General features: G+C 41.1%; 2 protein-coding genes across 6 annotated transcripts in view; one reads left to right on the top strand and one right to left on the bottom strand.

Annotated features, from left to right (window-relative positions):
* Positions 1 to 6115, bottom strand: part of LOC126474003 (uncharacterized protein C15orf61) — a 65068-nt gene extending 58953 nt beyond the window's left edge. Inside the window, exons 1-2 of one of the 5 annotated variants that reach the window (XM_050101436.1) lie at positions 5935 to 6115; positions 5034 to 5116 (exon numbers count right to left, since the gene is read on the bottom strand). The gene's annotated coding sequence lies outside the window, so the exon portion shown is untranslated. Of the gene's footprint in view, positions 1 to 224; positions 348 to 5033; positions 5117 to 5828 lie in introns of all 5 variants that reach the window. The other 4 variants (XM_050101405.1, XM_050101422.1, XM_050101395.1 and 1 more) reach the window with 4 other exon arrangements.
* LOC126473994 (protein kintoun) overlaps positions 6051 to 24823 on the top strand; it is a 103252-nt gene continuing 84479 nt past the window's right edge. The window contains exon 1 of the mRNA XM_050101386.1: positions 6051 to 7886. Within this exon, the coding sequence (XP_049957343.1) occupies positions 6210 to 7886 (1677 nt within the window). The 5' untranslated portion in view covers positions 6051 to 6209. The remainder of the gene's footprint in view (positions 7887 to 24823) is intronic.

Genomic DNA, 24823 nt, shown 5'->3' with positions numbered 1-24823 from the left:
TTCATAATACTATTATAGAGGCTGAAATTGTCTTGGGCTGTGAAGCAGGTGAAACAGTTTTTATACCATGGATACTTCTCATTCCCAACAATTGGGGGACTGATGACCTTCGCTGTTTAGTCCCCCTTAAACATCCCAACAACCACCACCACCACCACCACCCAACAATTTCCCTTTCCAATTCATATGCGTGCAGTTTCCTGTGAGCAAATGCTTTGCCATACCATCAACAAGTACAGATGCTTTAAGCCGCAGGCATCAACCATGGGACGAACTTATTCTCACTGGACAGCTCTACACAGCTCACTCACAGGTCACTAGCTCAGATAATTTGTTTATAATGGATCCTATGGAAAAAACATCAAATGCTTTTTCATAATTTCTTTAAATACAGCACTAGTCTGAATTGATATTTCATACTTCAAATATCTGTATCTATAGTTACAAACATATCAATTCCTAACTATTGCCACCTATTGACAGCTGCACCTTAAGTTTTTTTATATCTGTTTTTCTCCCAATAATGCACTTCATGATTTTCAAAATTCATTCAGGTCTGAGATACACGCAGACAAAGTAGTGAGCAAAAGGTAATAATTCTATATAAATAAAACTTAGTGACTATATACATTGTGGTCTTCGGTCCAAACACTGGTTTGATGCAGCTCTCCATGCTACTCTATTCTGTGCAAGCCTCTCCATCTCTGAGTAACTACTGCAACCTAAATTCTTCTGAAACTGCCAACTGTACTTATTTCTTGGTCTCCCTCTATGATTTTTTACCCTCCACACTTCCATCCAGTACTAAATTCATGCTCTCTTGATGTCTCAGAATGAGTCCTTCTTTTGGTCAAGTTGTGCCACAAATTTCTTGTCTCCCCAATTCTATTCAGTGCCTTCTCATTAGTTACAAACCTTCAACATTGTTCTGAAGCACCATATTTTGAAAGCCTCTATTCTCTTTTTGTCTAAACCTTTTATTGTCTGTATTTCACTTCCATACATGGCTACACACCAGATAAACACTTTCAGGAAAGACTTCCTAACACTTAAATCTGTATTCAATGTTAACAAATTATTTTCTTCAGAAATGCTATTCTTGCTACTGCCAGTCTAAATTTTATATCCAGTCTACTTCAGCCATCATCAGTTGCCCAAATAGCAAAGCTCATCTTCTACTTCAAGTCTCTCATTTCCATATATCCTCCTTTCAAGATAATGTCCATTCCATTCAACTGCTCCTCCAAGTCCTTTGCTATCTCTGACTAAATTATGGTTTCAGCAAAATGGATTAAAACTCAATGTCACAAAAACACAATTAGTACAGTTCAGTGCTAAAACATAATCAGCATCTCCCATAAAAATAGTGCACGGCAACAAGGAAATGACTTAATCAAGTTATGTGAAATGTCTATGTCTAAATCTAGACAAAAATTTAAATTGGAAATACACATATAGACGTCTTAGTAAACAGACTAAAAAAAAAAAAAAAAAAAAAAGTTGTTATATTAACTTAAGTATGTTGTTAAATTAACCTAATTATGTCATGTATTGGAAAATTCGACTCGTTCCACATCATTACGAAATATCGTATTCATGATCCATGGAACTAGTATTAATCTAATCTAATCTAATCTAATCTAATCTAGCTTATGCAATGAATGTCTTATCTGGTTCCACCTTTATGGACACCAGGAAGATAGTTTACCACAGCTACTTTGAAACTATAATTCGATACAGAATAATTTTCCGGGGGAACTCAATGAACAGCCCGAGAGTAGTTAAACTTCAAAGGAGAATCATAAGAAACATGTGTTTAGTGCAAAAAAGAACATCATGTCACCCATTACTTAAAAAATTAAAAATACTAACCATTCCTTCTCTGTACATCTACGAAATTTTTATTTTCGTATATAAAAATCAAAAATCACTTGACAATTTTCATTTCAACCACAATTACAGTACTTATCACAGACACAGTTTCAAACTTCCCTCTCACAATTTAAAACTTTATGCTCAAACACCATTGTACACAGGATTAAAAATTTACAATAAATTAAGTAACAAAAATCTGCTACATATGGAGTTTGACCCACTAAAAAGATTGTTATTTAATACACTAGTGGAAAAATGTTGTTATTCAATTGAAGAATTCATGCAGGACAGTTTGGCAAGTTGAAAAGAAAAGGAACAATAAAGATTATGTATAGTATAATAAATTGTTATTACACTGTATAGATTATATTTCAAGCTGCAAAATGACCATAAGTGTTATATACGTTCTTGTTAAATTGTTCACGTCTAAAAATTCAAAAATGCCTGGTTAAATATGTTAATTATTATAAAATTATTTTTTTAGAATAATTTGACCTGTCTCCAGCACAAAAATCTTAGATTTGTAATTCTAGGTTTGAGACAAATAAACTACATTCTACACAAAACTTCCTGGCAGATTAAAAGTGTGTGCCGGACCGAGACTCGAACTCGGGACCTTTGCCTTTTGCGGGCAAGTGCTCTACCAACTGAGCTACCTAAGCACGACTCACACCCCGTCCTCACAGCTTTACTTCCGCCAGTACCTCTTCTCCTACCTTCCAAACTTTACAGAAGCTCTCCTGCTAACCTTGCAGAACTAGCACTCCTGAAAGAAAGGATATTGCGGAGACATGGCTTAGCCACAGCCTGGGGGATGTTTCCAGAATGACATTTTCACTCTGCAGCGGAGTGTGCGCGCTGATATGAAACTTCCTGGCAGATTAAAACTGTGTGCCGGACTGAGACTCCAACAGAAGAATGGAAAAATTGGTAGAAGCAGATTAAAACTGTGTGCCAGACCGAGACTCGAACTCAGGACTTTGCCTTTCATGGGCAAGTGCTCTACCAACTGAGATACCCAAGCCCGACTCACTGCAAGGTTTGCAGGAGAGCTTCTGTAAAGTTTGGAAGGTAGGAGACGAGGTACTGGTGGAAGTTAAGCTGTGAGGACGGGGCGTGAGTCGTGCTTGGGTAGCTCAGTTGGTAGAGCACTTGCCCATGAAAGGCAAAGTCCTGAGTTCGAGTCTTGGTCTGGCACACAGTTTTAATCTGCTTCTACCAATTTTTCCATTCTTCTGTAAAGAATTCGTGATAGCATTTTGCAACCATGACTTATTAAACTGATAGTTTGGTAATTTTCACACCTGTCAGCAGCTGCTTTCTTTGGAATTGGAATTATTACATTCTTCTTGAAGTCTGAAGGTATTTCGATTGTCTCATACAGTCTGCACACCAGATGGAAGGGTTTTGTTATGGCTGCCTCTCTCAAGGCTATCAGCAGTCCTGACAGAATGTCGTCTACTCCAGAGGCCTTGTTTCGACTAAGGTCTTTTGGTGCTCTGTCAAATTCTTCTTGCAGTATCATTTGTCCCATCTCATCTTCATCTACATCCTCTTCCTGTTTTATAATATTGCCTTCAAGGTTATGTGCCTCGTATAGGCCCTCCATATACTCCTATCTTTCAACTTTCCCTTCTTTTCTTAGGACTGGTTTTCAACCTGATCTCTTAATATTCATAGAGCTGCTGCTCTTTTCTCTAAGGACCTCTTTTATTTTCCTGAAGATGGTATCTATCTTTTCCCTGGTGATGCAAGCTTCTAAATCCTTACATTTGTCCTCTAGCCATTCATGCTTAGCAATTTTGCACTTCTTGTCAATCTGATTTTTGAAACATTTGTATTCCTTTTTGCCTGCTTCAATTGCTGAATTTTTATATTTTCTCCTTTCATCAATTAAATTCAATACCTCCTGTGTCATCCAAGGATTTCTACTAGGCCTTACCCTTTCCCGTTTGACCCTCTGCTGCCTTCACTATTTTGTCTCTTAAAGCTACAAATTGATCATCTACTGTATTCATTTCCTCTGTTCTAGTCAACCACTGCCTAATTCTCCTTCTGAAACTCTCAACAATCTCTGGTTCTTTCAACTTATCCGGGACCCTTCTGTTTAATTGCCTACCTTTTTTCAATTTTTTCAGTTTTAATCTACTGTTCAGAATTAATACATTGTGGTCAGAGCAGACATCTATCCCTGGGAATGGCTTACAATCTAAAATATGATTCTAAATCTCTTCTTACCATTATATAATTAATCTGAAATCTCTCGGTACCTCCAGATCTCTTCCATTTATATAACCTTCTTTTATGAGTCTTAAACCAAGTTTTAGCAATGATTAAATTATGCTGTGTGCAATCTCTACCAAGCAGTTTCCTCTTTCATTCCTTTCCCATAGTCCATATTCGCATACTATATTTCCTTCTCTTCCTTTTCCTACTATCAAATTCCAATTCCCATCACAATTAAAGTTTCATATCCCTTAACTATCGTATAATTTATTTTATCTTGTCACACATTTCTTCAATCTCTTCACTATCTACGAGCTAGCTGGCATATAAAATTGTACTGATGTGGTGGGTGTGGGCTTCATATCTATCTTGGCTATAATGCATTCACTATGCTGCTCATAGTAGCTTACCCGCATTCATATTTTCTTATTCACTATTAGACCTACTCCTGCATTTTATCCCTATTTCTCATTCTGAGACATCAAGAGATCATGTATTTAGTGCTGGATGAAAGTGTGGAGGGTAAAAAATCATAGAGGGAGACCAAGAAATAAGTACAGTTGGCAGTTTCAGAAGAATTTAGGTTGCAGTAGTTACTCAGAGATGGAGAGGCTTGCACAGAGTTTAGTTGAAACTAATTTTTGTTATCAGCTACACTAACTATCAAGGAGTAGATGTACTCAGAAAATAGTGTAAGAATTCCAAGGTCCTTTAAAAGGCTGAACTGCAAGGTGTAGATCTACTTTACATCAAATTCTTACTGCTTGCTTTTGCTAAATAAACACTTTATTTCGTGTAGGTAAACTGCCCTAGAAAATAATTCTGTAAGACAAGGCAGAGTGAAAATATTTGAAGTAAGACAATATTCTTGTCTTATGGCCAACACAATGAGGAAGGGTTATGTGGAGTGCTAGATTTGTGATAGTACACACTGGTATGCCGTCCTGGTACCTCTGATGAGAAAAACTCAGAACTGCAGATTTTGAGATGTGGTACAACAGAACTTCTGCTGCAGCTGAAATGATGTAAAACAAATATTGTATTCAAACTTTTAAAATGCTCAGAAAAGCATTAAAGTACAATTTTAAGAAGGGAAAAAAGACCTAGGTTGTCAGAGTAACAGAACCTGTTTTCTTACAAATCAAGCACTGATTCTAAAGATGTAACATACTGAACTGAGCTTCTTGATTTGTTTAACCCAATGTTGCCTCCGTTTTGATATCCAGCTGGGTCCTACACAAATGTACTCAATGTGATTCATTCAGGGCATGGTCATTAATACCTATTTCTGGTACTAGAAGGTCACACCCATCCTAACCCCGTCCTCCCCCTCTTTCGGTGTTCGTTGGTGCATTTGCATGTAATGTTGTTTACTGCTGGATAGTGCATTTTCCCGCCGGGGTAAGCTGATTCTCAAGCATGTACTTCCTAAAGGTTAAGAAGTAAGGCAATATTTATTGTAATTATATCCCATTCCATTACAAGCTTTTAGTCTCGTGATTATGGAGTACTGTATGTGACAATTAAGTATTTATCGACAGGGCATTATTTTTTTTTTTAATAATGGTATCACGTTTCTCTAACACGCGCTCGAAATCCTTACATGTATCCTTCAGCTATTCACATTTCTAAAAATGCCTTGAGAATATTGCTTTTAATTCACCAAAATATTTTATGACGAAACTTATTTTATGTTTACTGCTTTAATTTTCTCTAATTAAACGTACGTTTAGACATGTATGGTATAACGATAATCAAACATTGGCTCTTCACATTTACTGGTGGGATCTGAAAGTCATTTTCAGCTACCATTATGATCTATTGCGTACGCACCATTCGCACATAAATGCAGAATTGCAGATGTTCTGGCGAAGACGCGATGTCGCCCGTCTTTTGTTGCCGGCTCTTAACAACATAAATATTTTTTGTTGTTAGTGACAGGACCCTTTTAAAAAACTCAGTGTTAAAGTTACACTTGACATTTGCTGCGACTTTATTTTAAGTTAAAGGCGCTGTTGGCAAGTGTTACAGTGGTGAGATTCCAGGTCAAGCTTTGCAAGTTCCCACGTAAACATTTCTAGAAGTGCAGTTGAGCCAGTTATTGAACTATGGCAGTCAGCGGTAGCGGGTCTCAGTGGGACGATTTTGAAATTACGAAAGATGAGGTGAGGAACATCACGGAAGCGCTAAAGAAAGAAGAATTTCGAAAATTATTGGTTGATTATATTGAAGAAGTAAATGATCCAGAAAATCGTAAGAAGTACCAAGAGGAAATTACGATCCTAGAGAAGGAAAGAGGTTACGACGTAGATTTTATAAATCCGGAGCCTGGCTATGTTATTAAGACTAGTGTGGATGGTACGAAGAAGGCATTTATAAACGTGTGTAAAAGTGAGAAGATCCAAAAGCCAACATCATCTCGTGCATCAAAATCCGGAACGAAAGGCGTGAATTGGTCACTTCCGTACTCACAAGTTCATCCAAGAGATGATTTAGATAAGTCGGGCAAAAGATGTTTGGTGTACGACGTTGTTTTTCATCCGGATACTCATGACTTGGCAAATAAAAGCAAACAGTTCAGGAACATGTTGAACGAAACAGCGTTGGACGCAGTTGAAAGTAACTTCGGTGTTAAACTAGACAGGAAAAATCTGAGGTTTCCAAAATTGAAGTACAAAGGGGCGGTCTCGAATTCTATTTTGCGGAAAAAGTCAGAAAACCCTCCAGAAAACGTTATTGATGATCATTTACGAAATATAAATTATCCTTATGCAGTACCTGATGTGAATGCAAAACCAAGAGAGAGTGCTAAGAGAGATACAAATTGCTCTACAGGAGCAAAACAGGATGATGACAGAACTCCATATACGACACCAACATATCTAATTAAACATCGGAACCCCGTTGACATGCAGGAATTCATAAATGACAAATCGGCGAAGATTAATGCAGCTATTCCAAAGGAATTGGTCATTGAGATAGACTTACCATTGCTGAGTTCAACATCAGATGTAGTGTTAGATGTCACGGAAGAATCACTTTCGCTTCTGAGCGAAAAGCATGCAAAATATAAATTGGAGCTGAAGTTGCCTTACAGAGTATATGAAGACTCAGGGAATGCAAAATTTGATAAGGACCAAAGAAAACTTATCATCACCTTGCCTGTCAGACGCTTGACAGAAAAGCGTGTGGTAGATATTTGCCGTGAGGACAGTGGGGTGGAAAGCGACACAAGTTACCAGACTCCAGAATTTAGTAGTGGTGATGATGATGGTGCTGAAAGTGAGAGTCAGAAGAGTGAAGAAAACTTTCCACTGGAAGAATCAGAATTGGTCCCAGAAAAATGTGTTGAAAATAACAGGACTAACATGTTGTGTGTGAAATCCTTCCTTGACCCTGATAAACATTACTTACTACCCACTTTCACATGCAATGTGTTTGAAGATGTAATAGCATTTACCTTGCATGTAAAAAATGTGGATCCTTCGTCTGTTGTTCACTGTTCCCTGGAAAATGATTGTGGTGTTGCAGTAAAATTTATGTCAATTGGCTCAGGCCATTTTCCTGTGTACTATGCATTCTGTGTCAAGTTTCCAAATGGAGCTGGTGTCGGGGAGAATAATGTAAACATTGAAACTTGGGACAACAATGTTGTGATGCAAATGCAATTGGTGGCATGTGATCATATGCCAGCAGAATATTTTGCTGGACCTGATGAAGACAGTCTTTTGAAGCATGATATCCCGGATGTTGTAGCAGTAGCAAGTAGTTTGGGAAAATTAAGGGTGAGTTATATTTTTTGATATACTGTTGAAGAACATTAAAGTTTTGTCATGTCATTGAGTTGTGACAGTCATAATACCCATGTGACAGCAACACTGACTTTTTCTTTTACTTTTTTTGTGCTAGCTTGTTTTAGTGTGGAAGTAAGTATGTGTTTACCATACTGTATTTTAGAATAAGTCTCATTTATGTACCAGCATTGAAAGTGTAATATTGTCAGAATTACACATATTCACTTCAGATGCATTCCACCATGTTTTCTTCCAGTGTTGTTCAGATTTGAAGTCTTCCTCTTCATTTACCATTGATTCAGACTTCAGCAGTGTCCCCGAACCACTGACGTTTCATTCAGTGAATTGTAGTAGGCCAAGCACTTAGGCTCTTGTGGAGAAGAGACAGACTTTCATTTTCAAATTTCAATGGCTGTGGCTCGAGTTATGTATGGCACACACCTCTCCTATCAACTTTTCATAGTTTATAGACATAGACCTAATATGCAACAAATTACTTAAAGATTGATCTATTATCTAATACAAATTTTCTGAATTTTCCTTCAAATTTTAGCTTTCATAATGAAAAATTTGTTAAATATGTCACAAATGGAGACATTGGGCTATGTATTACTGACCAATCTGTCCCCGCAATGTTATTTTGTGTTCACATTCCTTGACTTACCAATTCAATGCAAAATTTTCATTCTCCAATCTGACATAGACATTGGGCAACACACTGTATGCATATTTGTTTTGTCACTAAAACTGCCTTTTATTGCTGCACTGTAATTTATTTCTCCCAGTCGAATTTCACCTTTGCTTACTCTAAGGCATCTTCAGTGGGATAGTTTGTTCACCATGTTGAACAGTGTGAAGAACAAGTTCAGAATATAAAAATGTGCGTATGTTTCGGAAATGAAGTGGTAATGTGACCTCCAGACCAGATGAGAAGAAATTCAGATACCAACAAACTATCCCACTGAATATGCCTTAGTGATATATATAATAGAGGGAAACATTCCACGTGGGAAAAAATATATCTGAAAACAAAGATTCTGTAACTTACCAAATGAAAGCGTTGGTACGTTCATAGAAACAATAACAAACACAAACACACACACAAATTTCGAGCTTTCGTGACCCAAGGTTGCTTTATCAGGAAAGAGGGAAGGAGAGGGAATGGCAAAAGGATGTGGGTTTTAAGGGAGAGGGTAAGAGGAGTCATTCCAATCCCGGGAGTGGAAAGACTTACCTTAGGGGGAAAAAAGGACAGGTATACACTCGCGCACGCTAACCCCCCCCCCCCCCCCCCCCCCGCCTCCCACACACACACACACACACACACACACACACACACACACACACACACATCCATCCGCACATACACAGACACAAGCAGACATTTCTGAAAACAACTTGATTTGACAAAACCCTAGAATTGATGATCAAAGATTATTAATGTCAGGCAGTTTCTCAGCGATCTTCACTATAGTTGCAAGATGCATCTTCATTCTTGATAATCTAACCCGTACGTAAATGGCGGTAAATAAATAATTTTTGTGTGAGCTGTATGCTCTATGGATGTTTTTAACACAGAAAAACCTTGGGATAATCATTTTATGACAACTGTAGGATGGGAATAAGTGTATTTGGCTCCCCTGCATTGTATACAGAGTTTTGCTGAATGATATTTCAGATTTAGAGTTTAGAATTGTGCACACTTTGTATTATATAGTTAAAAAATAAGAGGACTGCAGCAAAGAGCTTTAAATAGCTGACTTAATCACAAGGAAAGAAGTGAAAACTGAAATTTAAAAATTTATTAGGAGTTCATCTTGCTTGTTTGTCCTGCAAATTCTTACTAATGTTGTGTAAGTTGACAATGCACCATTTTTAAACTATGGAAACTTGGTGCCCACACTCTGTGGGATTGCCGTGTTGCTGTTCGTCGGTTGACGGGCAGCACTTTGGTTGTCGGTTCACACGTACAATCTTCCCTCACCCTGTCACTGCCCCAACGTGATACACACGTGTGTCGAATAGGTCTTGCAGTTTGTCTCCACCTCACGTTGGAGGCATTCACATGTAAGCTTTGCTTCGGAGCACACACACGTCACCTGCTATTTAGTCATAAAGTAAGCATGGTGGCACATTATTTGTTTGAAGAACAACAAGATATGGTTTTTGTTTGTGGACTAGCTGACGGTAATGCGTATGAAGCTCGAGGGTTGTATGAGGGATGGTACCCAGCAAGACGCTAACCACACCAGCAAGCATTTACAGCAATTCACCAGCGACTTGGCGAAACAGGCTCGTTAGCAGGATATCATGGTGGTGCAGGAAGACCTCGAACATGATGGGATGCTGCATTTGAAGAGACTGGTCTTGAGCACTTCGAGGAAGCACCTGCGACAAGTACTTGAACAGTTGGACATGATATGGGGATCACTCATTGGTTAGTCTGGAAGGTTTTGAGGGATGACAGCCTGCATGCATTTAGTTTCCACCCTGTTCAGGACCTAATTCCTGGGGCGGACTGTGAACACAGGCTAGAATTTTGCCTGTGGTTTCTGCAACGTGTTGCATGAGATTCCAACGTCCCCGACATTGTGTTGTTTATCGATGAGCTCACCTTCCATCGGGATGGCCTTTACAACACTCAAAATGTTTATTACTGGGAAAGGGGAAATCCTCATGTCACGTACGTCCACAGACCCCAGGAATGATTTTCGCTCAGCATTTAGGCAGGCATTGTGGGTAACCATCTGATTGTGCCGGTCCGTCTACCTCCTCGACTTATTGAGGCAAATTACCTTCACTTTCTGCAAGAAACTCTACGTGGCCTGCTGGAAGATGTTCCCCTGGACATACGGCTACACATGTGGTTGCAGCATGATGGGGCGCCCGCACATAACAGTCGTGCTGTGTGTGGATATTTAAATAAACTCTTTGACGGCCAGGTAATTGGCAGAGATGCTCATAGGACATGGCCCCCGCGACCACCAGACCTCACGCCACTGGACTTTTTCATGTAGGGATTCTTCAGGGTTGTAGTTCACCTACCTGTATGCGAACTACCTAGAAACAAAGAGGAATTAATGGATTGCATTCAGTGTGCCGCCAATCCAATCAGGGCAATGCCAGCAGATTTTGAAAGAGTTCAGCACAACACCGTTTGACGTTACCAAGCTTGGTTTGTGTCAGAGGGTCACCAGTTTGAGCACCTGCTTTAAGTAAACAATGTCTTAGCTACAAAAAGGGCCCATTTCAGGGCTGACAGTTTGTGAAAGACTTTCTGTACGCGAACTAACAGCTGTTGATGGGTTTTTTCCCAGTAAGTCTTATCATGAAACTACAATGGATGTGTCGGGACCCTGGCGGATTCACCCCCCATAGTGGAAGGCGGGCACGCTACCATAGAACGTGTGGTTGCGTTGGATAAATCACAATCTCCGGCAGGCAAAGAATTCGCGGTCATGCATTGTCCAGAGCATCTGTCAACAGGGCAATCCCTCGGCTAACAGTAGCGTGTTGCGCCAAGATTTTGTAGTTTAAAAAGTATGCGTTGTCAACCTACACAACATTATTAATTTTGGTTCCTATTGACATCAGCTATCCAGGATTAAAATTTCGTGACACAATGTAGGGGTGGAGGCAGTAAAGTGCTGCCTGTGGGAGCATGCAGGAATGTAGTGGGAACAGGGTTGGGCAGCAGGTGCATTCGGAAGAGTGGATGGTGGGGAGTGGGGAGGGCAGCAGAAAACGAGAGAAGTAGAGGAGGGGGGAAAAGGAGACTGTCAGTGCGTTTGGTGGAGGGAACATTCTCCTCATGACTCAGTACAACCCAGGATTGGAGCAATTGAATAATATTCTCCACCAGGGTTTCGACTACCTCTTGTCATGCCCTGAAATGAGGAATATCCTGCCCACTATCCTTCCCACCACTCCCACAGGGGTATTCTGTTGCCCACCAGACCTACACAGTATCCTCATCCATCACTACTCCACTCCTGCTCTCAACCCCTTGCCTGATGTCTCATATCCCTGTAATAAACCTAGATGGAAGAACAGTCCGACCTATACTTCAGTCCGGTCACAAGCATCACCTATCCAGTTAATGGCAGGGCTACGTGTGAAAGCAGTCATGTGATCTACAAACAAAGCTGTAACCACTGCACTGTGTTCTACATGGGCATGACAATCAACAAGCTGCTTTTCCACATGGATGGCCACTGACAAACTGTGGCCTAGAGACAGCTGGATCGCTCAGTTGCTGAGCATGCTGCCCAACACAAATATCTTCACTTCAGAGACTGCTTCACAGCCTGCACCATCTGAATCCTTCCTACCAGCATCGGCTTTACTGAGTTGTGCAGTCCTGTAATCCCCCTGGCCTCAGCATTTGTTAGTCCGTGTCCTTCACCCAGCTGTTTCCTTCCCTGCACCCCCTCCAGCACTATACAGCCTTCTGTTTCACCAACACAGCTGCAGCGTCCTCTTCCCCTTCTCTACTTCTCTCCTTTTCTGCCCATCCCTCCCTCCATCTTCCATCTAACCTCCAGCACCTAGCTGCACAACCTTGTCCGCACCACATCCCTGCATGTTCCCACAAGCAGGACTTTAATGTCCGCCACCCCTCTGCTGGTGTTCCTCTCCCTATTCTAGCCTCCTCCTTACCCCCACCACCCAGACTGCTTCTCCCATCATGTGCTGTTGCTCACAGTACTGCCTTTTGCCCGAGAGCTCACATGTTTAGCAGTCTTTTTGTTGTGCCTGTGTGCAGCACATCATCACCTTTATTATAAGGTTAGTAGATAATGAGATCAACATCTAAATATATAGACGCTAGTATACTAGAATCATTGTCCCTTCTTCCTATACTGCTCTCAGATGGTATGCACTGAGTAAGATTGTCAACACACCACTGCACGAGCTTGAACTTATGTGGTTTTACTATTGTGATCATTATGCATCATGTATGTGTGAAGCAGTCATATCATCAAGGGGAAAAAGGAATGCTAGACACACAAACTGTGAGATTTGCCAAATGTTTCTCCTGTTACTGACTATGCCTCACAGTTAAGAACATCGTATTGAGCTCTGCTAGCTAGAAAGTTTTTAATAGAATTACACAACTGTCTAATATATGATTTAGTGGAACTTTGTCCGCCCCGGTAGCTGAGTGGTCAGCGTGACAGACTGTCAATCCTAAGGACCCGGGTTCGATTCCCGGCTGGGTCGGAAATTTTCTCCGCTCAGGGACTGGGTGTTGTGTTGTCCTAATCATCATCATTTCATCCCCATCGACACGCAGGTCGCCGAAGTGGCGTCAAATCGAAAGACCTGCACCAGGCGAACGGTCTACCCGACGGGAGGCCCTAGCCACACGACATTTCCATTTCCAGTGGAACTTTCTTGAAGGTTTTCTGCAAATCGAGAAATATGGCATCAATGTAAGCTCTTCTGATTTCTGGATGTCACAAACAAATCTGGCTTTCAATGTTTAATAGGTATGGAAACCATGTTGATTGTGAAAGAGGTGTTGAGTCTCCAGGAAAATGATCATACTTGAATACAAAATGAGTTCTGCAAATCTATAACATTTTGACACTTGTCTTGCAACCTTGCTTACAGTTTTCACTAATCTGCACCTTTTTCCAGCCATGTAGCATGCTTTATTGTTCCAGCCATCTATGATAGGATAGTTCTTCCATATATTTGATATGGAGTATACAACCAAGTTTTCTGTCGAATGACTTCACCTAGTTTTTAATTCTATGCTCATTTGTTTCTGCGTTTTTCATTCACAGAACTGTTCAGTGTTCGAAATTGGGAATTCGAATTTGTGGAGTTCTTCATTTGTGAATTAATTTCTGAAGAGAGAATTTACTATTTTGTTATTCATCTTTTTAAGTGTGTTGTAATTTTTAAGTAAAAGACCCATTTCATGTTTCTTTCCCCCATTTCTTCAAAAAGTGTCTAATGTATTTTACTTGTTAAAGGTATAATTTCTATTTCAGATGGAAAACTGTTTTGAGTTTATAGATTATGTTATCTTTCTTTATATAAATTATGTGTTACATGGGAAATTGAGGGAATGTAAAGGAAGTAATGTCCAGATTGTTCAGTACGCTTGCTGTTTTTTTTAACTTGTTAACACTGGTTTTCACCTAATGTAAATGTATAACTTTTTTATGTAATTGGTTTATTGAGCCACTTCTTTATATTTTTCCAAGCCACAGTGCATTCTGTGCTTCATAAATGTCTTGAATGCAATCACTATTTTTTCACATCGAAATCTTCTTTTACTTCTCGTAAAAGTACTGTGATTTTTATCTTTCATTTTATCTCTAATGCTGTGAGAAGTGTGTTGCTATTTTAAAATGAAAATGTTGGCTCAGCTGCATTACTACTTCAGCTCCTATCTTCCAGTGCTGCGCAGGCGCCTGTTGGCTTTTCTCTGAACCTCTGTTTGGCTATGGGTGGTGAGCTCTTGCCAGAATCTTTTTGGAACATAATACTTTTATTTTTTTCTTATGGATACAGAAAACTTTACACATCGTCTGTTAGATTACATGGATCTTAATATCGTAAATAATTTGGGAGTGAAGGACACCACTCACCAAATATCAGAAATATTGAGTCATCAACAAGCACACAAAAGGAATGAAAACTTGCGAATTTCTGACACATGTCAACACTCTCCCACAAACAAATCATGCCTACCTGTTTATGGGTCATCTGGAGCAAACCTTTCTAGCCCCCCAAAACCCCAAACCCCTTCTCAGGTTAACTGGTGATATCTTCATGATCTGGAGGATCCTGGTCCAAGACACACTATCCTCATTCTTCCACAACCTCAGTGCCTTCTCTCCCATCCACTTCACCTGGTCAGCCTCAGCCCAATGTGCCACCTTCCCAGATTTTGACCTCCACGTCTCTGATGGCTCTATCCATACCTCTTCTGAATCAAATCCAGTATCTGCTTTTTGATAGCTGTTATCCCTTCTACACCAAATAATTGCTTCCATTTAGCCTGGCCATCCGTGGCTGACATCTCAGTGGTGAAAGAATTCTATTGCTCAGCATGCTGAAGGTTTCACAAAGGATATCACGGATGTACACTACCCTTCAAACCTAGTCCACAAACATATTTCCCATGCTATATCTTTACACACCTCAAATCCTCCCACCATCCCCACAAACCAGCTGCAAACAAGTGCCCCCCTTATCACCCAATATCATCCCAGTCCTTCTCCAGGCTTCAGATATCTTATCATCATGTCTGGGACTGAGGAGCATCCTACCCACGATCCTTCTCACTCTTTCCTAATGTGGTATTCCATCATCCGTCCAACCTAAACAACATCCTGGTCCGTCCTTATGCCTTTCCCACTCCCAACCCCTTTTCATGTGCGTGCGACACCCCACTGCAAGACATGCCCACTTCAGTCACTCAACACACACTGCTTCAGTTGTGTCACAGGCTTGTCCTATCCTGTCAGAGGCAGGAACACTTGTGAAAGCAGTTGTGTCATATATGAACTCTGCTGCAATTTCTGAATGACATTTTACGTTGTCGTGATCACCAACCAGCTGTCCCTAGTGGTGGAACATGCTGCTGAGCGCAGTATGTTAGATTTCAATGGCTGCTTCACAACTTGTACCATTTGGATCCTACCCTGCAGCACCAACTTTTGTGAACAGTGCAGATGGCAATGGTGTTATCCTTGCAACACATGCTTTTCTCCCTTAATCCTTCTGGTTTCAATCTCTGCTAACCCATTGCACCCATTATGTCTACCCAGCAGTCACCCCTTCCTCTGTACAGTCACACCCTTCCAGTCCATGCCTTTACATCATTGTCATTGTGTTCTACACAATCTCATTGGTCCTACTGCATTGGGTTGCATCCCAGTCTTGTACATCTGCTGACTCTCCCTCTCCCATTCCTATCATACACACCTTTTACCTCCCTTTGAGCCACCAGGTACCACTGCCCAACCCCTCCTCCCACTTCCTACCTCTTTGTCCCTCTACCCACATCATCTGACACAACCACTCTTCTCTCTCCATCTGCCCATGTGCTGAACTGTAATCACAAGTTTTCATTTCTTTTTGTGCATTTGTCAATGACTGAGTGCTTGTACTATTTGGTGTGTGGTCTTCTGTACTCGTAAGTTATTTACATTCTGCCAGAACTTTCCTAACCACATGCATCTTAATATATATTCTTTCTTACAGAATTTCATTAATTTTAACTTGGCTCCTTTTGGAAACTGTCGGTGTGTTCATTCTGTGTTATCGATTATGTGTAATGAATTTTGTGAGCATATCCAATTTTCTCAAACTAATATTAACATCATCAGATCATTTTGGTTTTCCCTGTATAACCATCAGTGATTTGTCTGTTGAGGCCATAGAGATAGTTGTGTAGTGGTATGTAATTGAGTTATATTGAGTGGCAGAGGTGCAGCAAGTTTTCTTCTTCTATGGTTTGTAACTGATATATGACTTTTATGTAGAACCTCCAGAAAATGTCTTACACTGACATATAATAGCATATTTCAATATAATTTAATGATACTTATTCACTGATATTTTTCAGTTTCACTAGCAAGTTTGGTAAATGACAAATTTTTTCTTCTTCCTTTTTTCTTTTTTAAATATGTAAACAAATTTATTTCTCGATATAATCCACTGAGCTCAGTGCAGTTGGACCAGCAAAATCCATTTTTTGAAATACTTCTGTATCAAAATAGGATTATACAGTCAACCAGTTGCATAAAATTACATTGTGAAACAGCAATGGTCAGAATTTAGAACAGCTATGCTCAATCAAAAACAAAATAAAATGTTCCAGTCTTTGCCACATGTGCCTAGCTAGCTTTTTTGCAATGTAGTTTTATGTTTTATCAAAATTTCATTCAGATGAAGACGCTTTTAGTAGGTGTCAAAACCTAGGTCAGTGTACCAAACAGTTATTTGCAACCAGTCGGCTGTATAATTGCATGTTGAAATTAGTAACAGTCATATAAGTTACCTCAATATGCATATAAACAAAACTGAAACTGGTGTTAACGTTCAGATGTCCTCTTTCTGAGGTAATTAATACAAGAATCACTCACTGACTCATTCACTCACTGTCATGGCCAACTACATTGTACTGACACTGCAGCTCGACTGGGATGCAGGTTGTGTCAGGTGGTGTGAGAGCATGGATAAAGGAGGGGAAGGGAGAGCTGAACAGAGAGGCTCTTGACTGCTGATAGGAATTTGCCACCAATGCGATTGCACAGGTACAATCCAGCGAGTTGCAACTGGCACACAATAATGTGGAAGAGTGGATTGTGAGGATGAAATAGAACGGACCAAAAGGAATAATTGATTTAAGTTGAAATATTTCATTTGGTGCAATTCTTGTTATGTAAATAAATGGAACTAATTGGGGGTCTACAGTGGAGAGAAGGGAGTGTAGTGTGTGTGTGTGAAGTTGGGAGCATGGGAACAGATGGGACATCACTGTGGAATGGGCTAGTGAAGTTTGAGGGCAGGAACATTGAGAGATTGAAGAATGTGCTGTAAGGACCATTACAGTTTTTGTAATTCAGAGACTATTGGCAGGGGATTCAGATAGCAAGTGTTGTGATGTAACCGTCTAGAACCCCTCTCCTCTCCACCCACACTCTAAACGTGCTCCTGTCTCAGATCCATACACACCCCTTTCCTTATGCTCCCAACTTCACCCTTCAGTCACTCTGCACTCATGTTCTCCTCTCCACAGTATCTCTCTTCATCTGTTTTATCTCCCTTCTCCCAGTACAGTTCTCCACGTCATACATGAAATGTGTTCACAGTTTATGAACGAGGATCAGCTGCGTAATGGAATGACAACAATGAAAATTTGTGCCGGACCAGGACTTGAACCCAGCTTTCCCGCTTAGGCTGTGTGAGCATGACTCATGGCCAGACCCAAACTTCCATATGTTGTACTCGTACTTCCATAATGTATATTCCCATACAGGTGAGACATTTTACATCAAAGTCCATTGCCCATTGTCTGCAGATAAATACGATATTGCTGTGCCTGTGTTATTCCAAATTATGACGCGATGTTCCTTCAGGCATGCATATATGTCCACAGGAACATTGCAGCATAATTTGGAAGAACATGGACACTGCAATATCGTATGTCTCCGTGTTACTGTGCGCCACATGCAACTCCCACTGCTTTCACCATTTTGTGCTCACTGATGCCACATTCATGTCCCATGCATTTACTGCCTCTCTCCCCTAGCTGCCCAGGACTTTCTTTTATCATACAGATAACATTTTTGTTTGAGGAAGAATCATTTCATCTAAAGCATTTGTTTTATGAAAAAAGGTGGAATTTGTGTTTAAGAGTTTCGTAAATCAAAATGGTGTGTTTCAAGCATGGAATCTCATGTTTGGTTTTCTTAAGGCCTAGTGATTTGCGACAAGTAAACCAATCTTAATGGTATCGTGACTTTTTACTTCACACGCTTTACATAGTGATAATAACAGGCAGCTTATTTTTGTGGGAGGCGGCTTAGAGAAGTAGTTACATGATGGTGGTATCACCAGAGTATTGTGCATTTCTGGAATCATTGGCAATACTGCCACAACTTTTAACTAACTTAGCCTCCTGAGAAAACAGTGTACCACATTGTGTATTTGCTTGTTTTTGTTTTATTATTGCCACAAGTCTTTTTATGCATTATTTTCTATTACCTTTAACGTCATATCACTGCTAGTATTTATTTAATTGCTTCATCCTAGTAAAAGATTTTGACTCTGCCATGCCTCTCCAGTGAATTTTTGTACAAATTTGTAAAATATAGTTCTGTATTGATCCATACAATCTGACTAATACTATTGTGATCTTAATTTGCCTCATATCTGCATGCTGCTTTGTCAGTAGAGCATTTGGTAAATTTAACCACATACATCATAGTATCTTAGAAGTTTATTCCTCATACCTGTATTTGGTTTGTTTAGCTTACTTTGCACTGAGGTAATGTTTTACATGGCTTCCCATTGTGAGGCACTAAGGAATGTGAGCCACAATGGAGCTGCACTAGTGTGCCCCGGATACGGACCTTATATTCTAGCTATAACTTCTACTCAGATGTATGGGGCTTTGAATATCCCAGCTAAACCTGCCTTCATGACAAAGCACTCAAGGATGGAGAATAGTGTGTTACATATGGAGGGACAGTGGAGACACCTTCCCTAAAGATTGAAGAAGGAAATAAGTTTTTGGTGAATTTGAAGATCTGCTACCTATGAGGTTACATCTAAACAATTGGCATCATCTGAATTCAAACTGCTCAAAAACGTTCTTCGCTATCTGCATATATCTGAATATGATTGGCTTCGATTTAAGAAATGCTGGTAATGAAAGAATAAGCCTAAAAAAGCCTTTGCTGTGAAATAAGTACTGGGTGAAATAAGTACTGTTGTGCGAGGTAAAATGTTTAGATCCTCTTTGGCATGCTGTCCGTAAGGTGATAGTCATTTACTCAAGCTTTTCCCACTCTCCAACAGTAGCCCTCCTGATGTCACTGTATTAGGGGGGTTTTTGCTATGATGTTCTGATAGTTTCAACTGGGCCTAAGCATGCTCGGTTGAGATCAAGTCAGCAGATAATTTAGAAACTTCATTCAGTTGATTCCTGCCTCCTGAAGGATTGTGTTCACGAGGTGGGCATAATGTGCATGCCTATAGCCACCCTAAAAGACAAGTCAAGAGTTAAAATGTTGGCTGTAGATCTGCACAGCCCTCAAATTATGCTTGATAATGTGAGGAATCCAGCATCCATGTGTGATACTGATAGAAAACGTGAATGACCCACATCCTCATTGAACATGTGAGATTACATGCCTGAGAGATGCACTAGTAATACGTAACTCCACACTTTTCTGCAATAATACCCAGGTATCGTACAAATTGTGTACTAGCCAGTGAAGAGAACCTTTTATTATTTATCATATATTGAGGCCAAATTGATCATGTCGAGGTGGTTGTGTATGTTTTGGTCTAAGACAGACCTTCCAGTTGCCTCCAAAAAAGGATTTAGTGGAAACTTGCTGATATAATGTCAAATTATTCTGCGTGATGTAATCACTCCCCATGAGAAAATGTTTTCAATCGATGAGAGATCTGGAGAATGTGCTGGTCAGGGTAGCAATTGAATACCTTCTGTATCAATTAGGTCAGGATAGCACAGGCAGCATGTGGTCTTGAATTATCTTGTTGAAAAACATCGTCATGGAGGCAGTGATGCAGCTACTAGCCTTAACCTATTGGTAATGTAACGGGTGCTGTCGAAATTACTTGCTATGTTACTGCAGGTGATGGTGTTGCATATCCATCTGCACCACACACTCTCATGCCGTCTTAAGAATGTATAAAGTGTGTCACTTGTGAGGTTGAACCAGTCCATAGTTAAGATATTTATCAAGTTATACAGACAGTAAACCATCAAACAACTTTATCTGAATACAAAAGATTCTGGAACAAAATCCTATGTAAGAAACAGTAACTACCTGTAAAAATGTCATTTGTTAATAATGTTAGGGATATACTTATGATGATGATGATGTCCACAAACAAGTTGTATGCTTAAAAAAAACACATTAATTTCATGATGACAACTTTATTTAAGAACAGTTCCTATGGTTAGCATCAGTAACTGAGTCAATAGTTGCCTTGTCCGAGGACGGAATTTCACTACGCCTGTCATGTGTTATTTGCTCAACATTATCTATTAGTATCACCCTTGATGCAAGTCTGTGACAGTATCAGTGAGACTCATAAGAGAAGTAACTGAAAGAAGCACATGATTCTATTATAGTTAATAGTGTTTGTTTTAATGATGGTTTCTGACATTTGTTTGCAGCATAAATGTTATTTCATTTGCCTCTGCAGGTCCAGTCTAGAATAGTGCGAAGTCTGAAGTGGTGTAAAGTTTCTCGATGCTCTGAATTTCAACAGTTCCCATAATACATGTATAATCATTATTTCATATTTCTTCAAGTTAAGTTTTGTGAGGTACAATTAGTACAGCATCATTTATCACATTTCCCTGTCATATGTGAGAGTTTACCTTTTTTTTTTCTATTTCATGTTTATCTAGCAAAACAAAGAATATTGGAGTAGGCTTGTGGTCACACCTGGACTTTAGTACAGTCTTTGTCTTTTGGGTAAAATGCTGTATTTTACTATCTGAAACTTCATGGGGCTATTGATAAATATATTATTTATCCCTGATGATACAAATAAACAACAAGAACAACACTGCTAGCTCCTACCAATTGCTATAAAGTGGGGCTACTACAAATTTTAAGAACCAACTGAGGGCAAGTACATGATGTTAAATTTCAGAGTAGCTCACTTAGTGAAAAAGGGTTCGATTGTGCTCAGTTGCTTTAAGCCCTTATGTAAGTATGGTTCACTTGTGAAGCACTTTAGTGAAACTAATCAAATCTGAAATAAATGAATATATATCATTAAAGGATAAACCTTAAGAAACAACCCTGTAGGGTAATAATGTGGTCTGCAAACAGATGGGTTAATCTTCGAATATATGTTGTTCAAAGAAACACACACACACACACACTCACACACACACACACACACACACACACACACACACACACACACACACAGATATATTTATTTGAAAAGTGGCCTCACATAGATTGCTAACTGAACACAAGGTAGTTTCAGGAGAGCACAGATGATTAATTTGCTGTTCAGTCAGACTGGACTGATTTATGTGCCCTTCTATACACCTAAGGTGTGCACATGCCTGAACGGTGGGCTAGGTAAGCAAAACGGCAGTAAAGCAAGGGCTGTGCTGGAAGAGCTGTGTGGGCTGTTTCTAACGTATTAGCCCAAAAGCTAATGACTACAGTAACATTAGAAATGAACTAAATACCTCTTAATCAAGGAGGATCTGGACCGGGTGACCATGGGTAGCTTACAACCTTTTTTCAGTGTCGTCTGGCAGCGTGGGAAAACTGCTTCAATGACGCAGTAGGCGGGAAAGGGGAGCCAAAATGGTTGGTGTAGAATTGTAATAAATCAGCCTAGTAATACTGGCGTGCACTGCACTTCACCACACTGTTTGCACTATACTGCAAGCAGTATTTCAGTTGCTGATACGGGAGGATGAACTGGGCATCCGGCTTTATACACCTGTAGTCAGTAGAAGCACCTTGAGGAGACACAGTGTGGGAAGGCAGCATGAAAAAAATGCACTAGCACTCCTCTTATTAAATGGACTGCAGCAGAACAACAACGATGAGCGCAGGATAAAAATTCTACACTTTGCACATACCCCGGCGAAATATGGTGGATGACGATGTGAACCACATGGCGTTGTGCAGGCAAGCTGTCAAGAGCAGGGCTGTGGATGTTGCCTTATTGGATCAGAAGAAGAGACCGCTTGAGCGACAGTTGGCATACCTTGCATGCAGAAAGCGTGATTGTCTTTGAGTTCTCCCTCTGGTGGAAGTGACCAGTGAGGGTATTGGGGGGCTGGTTTCCACCCTACGCAGCCCGTCATCTGCTGCTACAGATGGAGGTGATGGAAGGAGCTGACACACAGTTCCCCCCCTTTCAAGAGGAAAACACTGATGTCAACTGTGCAGAGGGGTATTTGAAGCCGACTGACAATGCTTGCTGTGGGGCATGCACAGATCATTGCTGCTGTGTTCGTGCTGTGGTTTCTGGTGAGAGGAGGGGCATGGGCAGCTCTTGTGTGCTGCATTGGGAGCATGTGAATTTGCATCACTGCTCCAGTGCAGGTGCTAGTGGCGACGGTGACGACACTTTGTTGAGTGTGGTGGGCACTTGTGGTGTAGGGCACTATCTATATCAGCTGGAGGCTGTGAAAAGGGTAGTGTGGCAGCAATATCATGTTCCCAGGCTCTGATAGGTGTGTCATTCGTGTAGTCGGTTGGTGGTGGACCAGAGGAGCATTGACTGGTGGTGTGTTAGACTTGGCATTGGGGGTTGCATTGGCCGGTGCCAAATCAGGGACAGCAGAGAGAACGGTATTGGCCTGCATTGTATCAGGCACAATGCTGATGGTGCTGTAACTGGATCCAGTGGTAGGTGGGGGCAACTCTACCTCAATGGTGCTGTGCTTGTTAGCTGGAGGGGGCTCTAGGATGTAGGCTGGCTCGAGTCTGTCTATGATGACAATTGTCGACAACAATTGTCGTGAGCCCATTCAGACGAATGGAGAATGTCCTTTCCCCGTGTTGCAACACCAAGTGCGGGCTCGAATACTAAGGGCTGAGTAGCGGCTGGTATGCATCCACTTGGAGCATGACATGTGCGCATACTGTGAGGTCACGGTGGATGGAGGTGGGGAGCACACCGTGCCACTGCAGAGGTGTTTGTTGCACTGGGCCAAGTAGCCCTGGAGCTGCTGAATGCAACCTGGAATGGTGCTGTCAGGAGGGAGCAGGGTTGCTTCCAAAATATCACCATAAATGGTGAGTTGCTGTCTGTATACCAGCTCGGCACCCAAAGCTCTCGGGTTGGTTTTGTGTATGATCCACAGGCTGAGAAGTACCAGGGGTAGGGCAGCAGACCATTCAGAAGAATAACGTGAGGGCGGCTTTAAGTGTGCACTGGAACTGCTCCACGATACTGTTAGCTGCAGGGTGGTAGCTGGTGGTATGGTGGAAACTGGAGCTACAGGTGGCTGCCAGATATCAGAAGAGGGCTGAGGTGAACTGGCACCCACTATCATTAGTGATGTTGCATGGGCTACTGAAGCCGGACACCCAGGTCTGAACAAACGCTGCAGCCACAATTTCACTGAAATGTCTAGGGATAGGGGTGGCCTCCGGCCAGTGAGTAAATCTGTCAATAATTGTCAGCAGACATCAATACCCATTATAGGAGCATAGTGGGCTGACAGTGTCAAGATGAACGTGTTTGAAGTGTAGGTGGGCGACGCTGGCAGTATGTGCTGTCATATCAGAGCTCAGGTGCACCAGAATCTGGTAGAGGTCAGGGGCCAGTGTGCTGGGTGAGGAGTAGTGATGCGAGTGGAGGGGTGGCATGTGTGGAGGGTTGTAGGATGGTGGAGAGGGCAAGGAGTGGATGGGGGTGCAAGTGAGATGCTTCCAGCCGACCCTACGGGATCTGATTTTTTGACCACGTGGTTTGTGCTAATCAGGATAATAAAAAAAGGAAAACTAGTGTGTTTCAGTAGTGAGACTCAGCACTGTGGTTTAGAGGGGGGTCACCAGTGAAGGAATGATGTACATATCCTTTTATACACCTAAGGGGTGCACATGCCTAAGCAGTGTGCTAGATAAGGAAAACAGCAATACATGATGGGGTGTGCCGGGAAGAGCCACACAGGCTGGTTCTAACATTTTAACCCAAAAGCTAAAGACTACAGTATCATTTGAAATGAGCTGAATACCTCCTAATCGAGGAGGGTCTGGGCCAGGTAGACCATGGGTGGCTTACAACCTTTGTTCGGTGTCGTCCAGTGGCGTGGGAAAACCGCTTCAGTGGCATGCTTGGTGGCAAAGGGGTCCACAGCGGCCAGGGATAGAATAGTGATAAATCAGCCTGGTAGTCATGGCATGCACTGCACTTCACTGCAGTATTTTCACTACACTGCATGTAGTATTCCAATTGCTTATACCGGAAGGTCGAACTGGGCGTCCGGCATCAGGCTTTTTAAACCTATAGTCAGTAGAAGCACCTTGAGGAGAGAGAGTATGAGAAGGTGGTGTGGAAAAAATGCAGTAGCACTCCTCTTATTAAACAGACTGTGACAGGTCAGTGACGACTGTGGGATAAGAATTCTGCGGTTAGCACATACCCCAGTGAAATGCAGCGAACGATGACGTGGACCAAGTTGCGGGACATGGGCGAGCTGCCAAGAG

Source organism: Schistocerca serialis, chromosome 1, assembly GCF_023864345.2.
Source record: "Schistocerca serialis cubense isolate TAMUIC-IGC-003099 chromosome 1, iqSchSeri2.2, whole genome shotgun sequence".
Taxonomy (NCBI): domain Eukaryota; kingdom Metazoa; phylum Arthropoda; class Insecta; order Orthoptera; family Acrididae; genus Schistocerca; species Schistocerca serialis.
The sequence above is the reverse complement of the archived record's forward strand: the minus strand, read 5'-3'. Positions and strand labels throughout refer to the sequence as shown.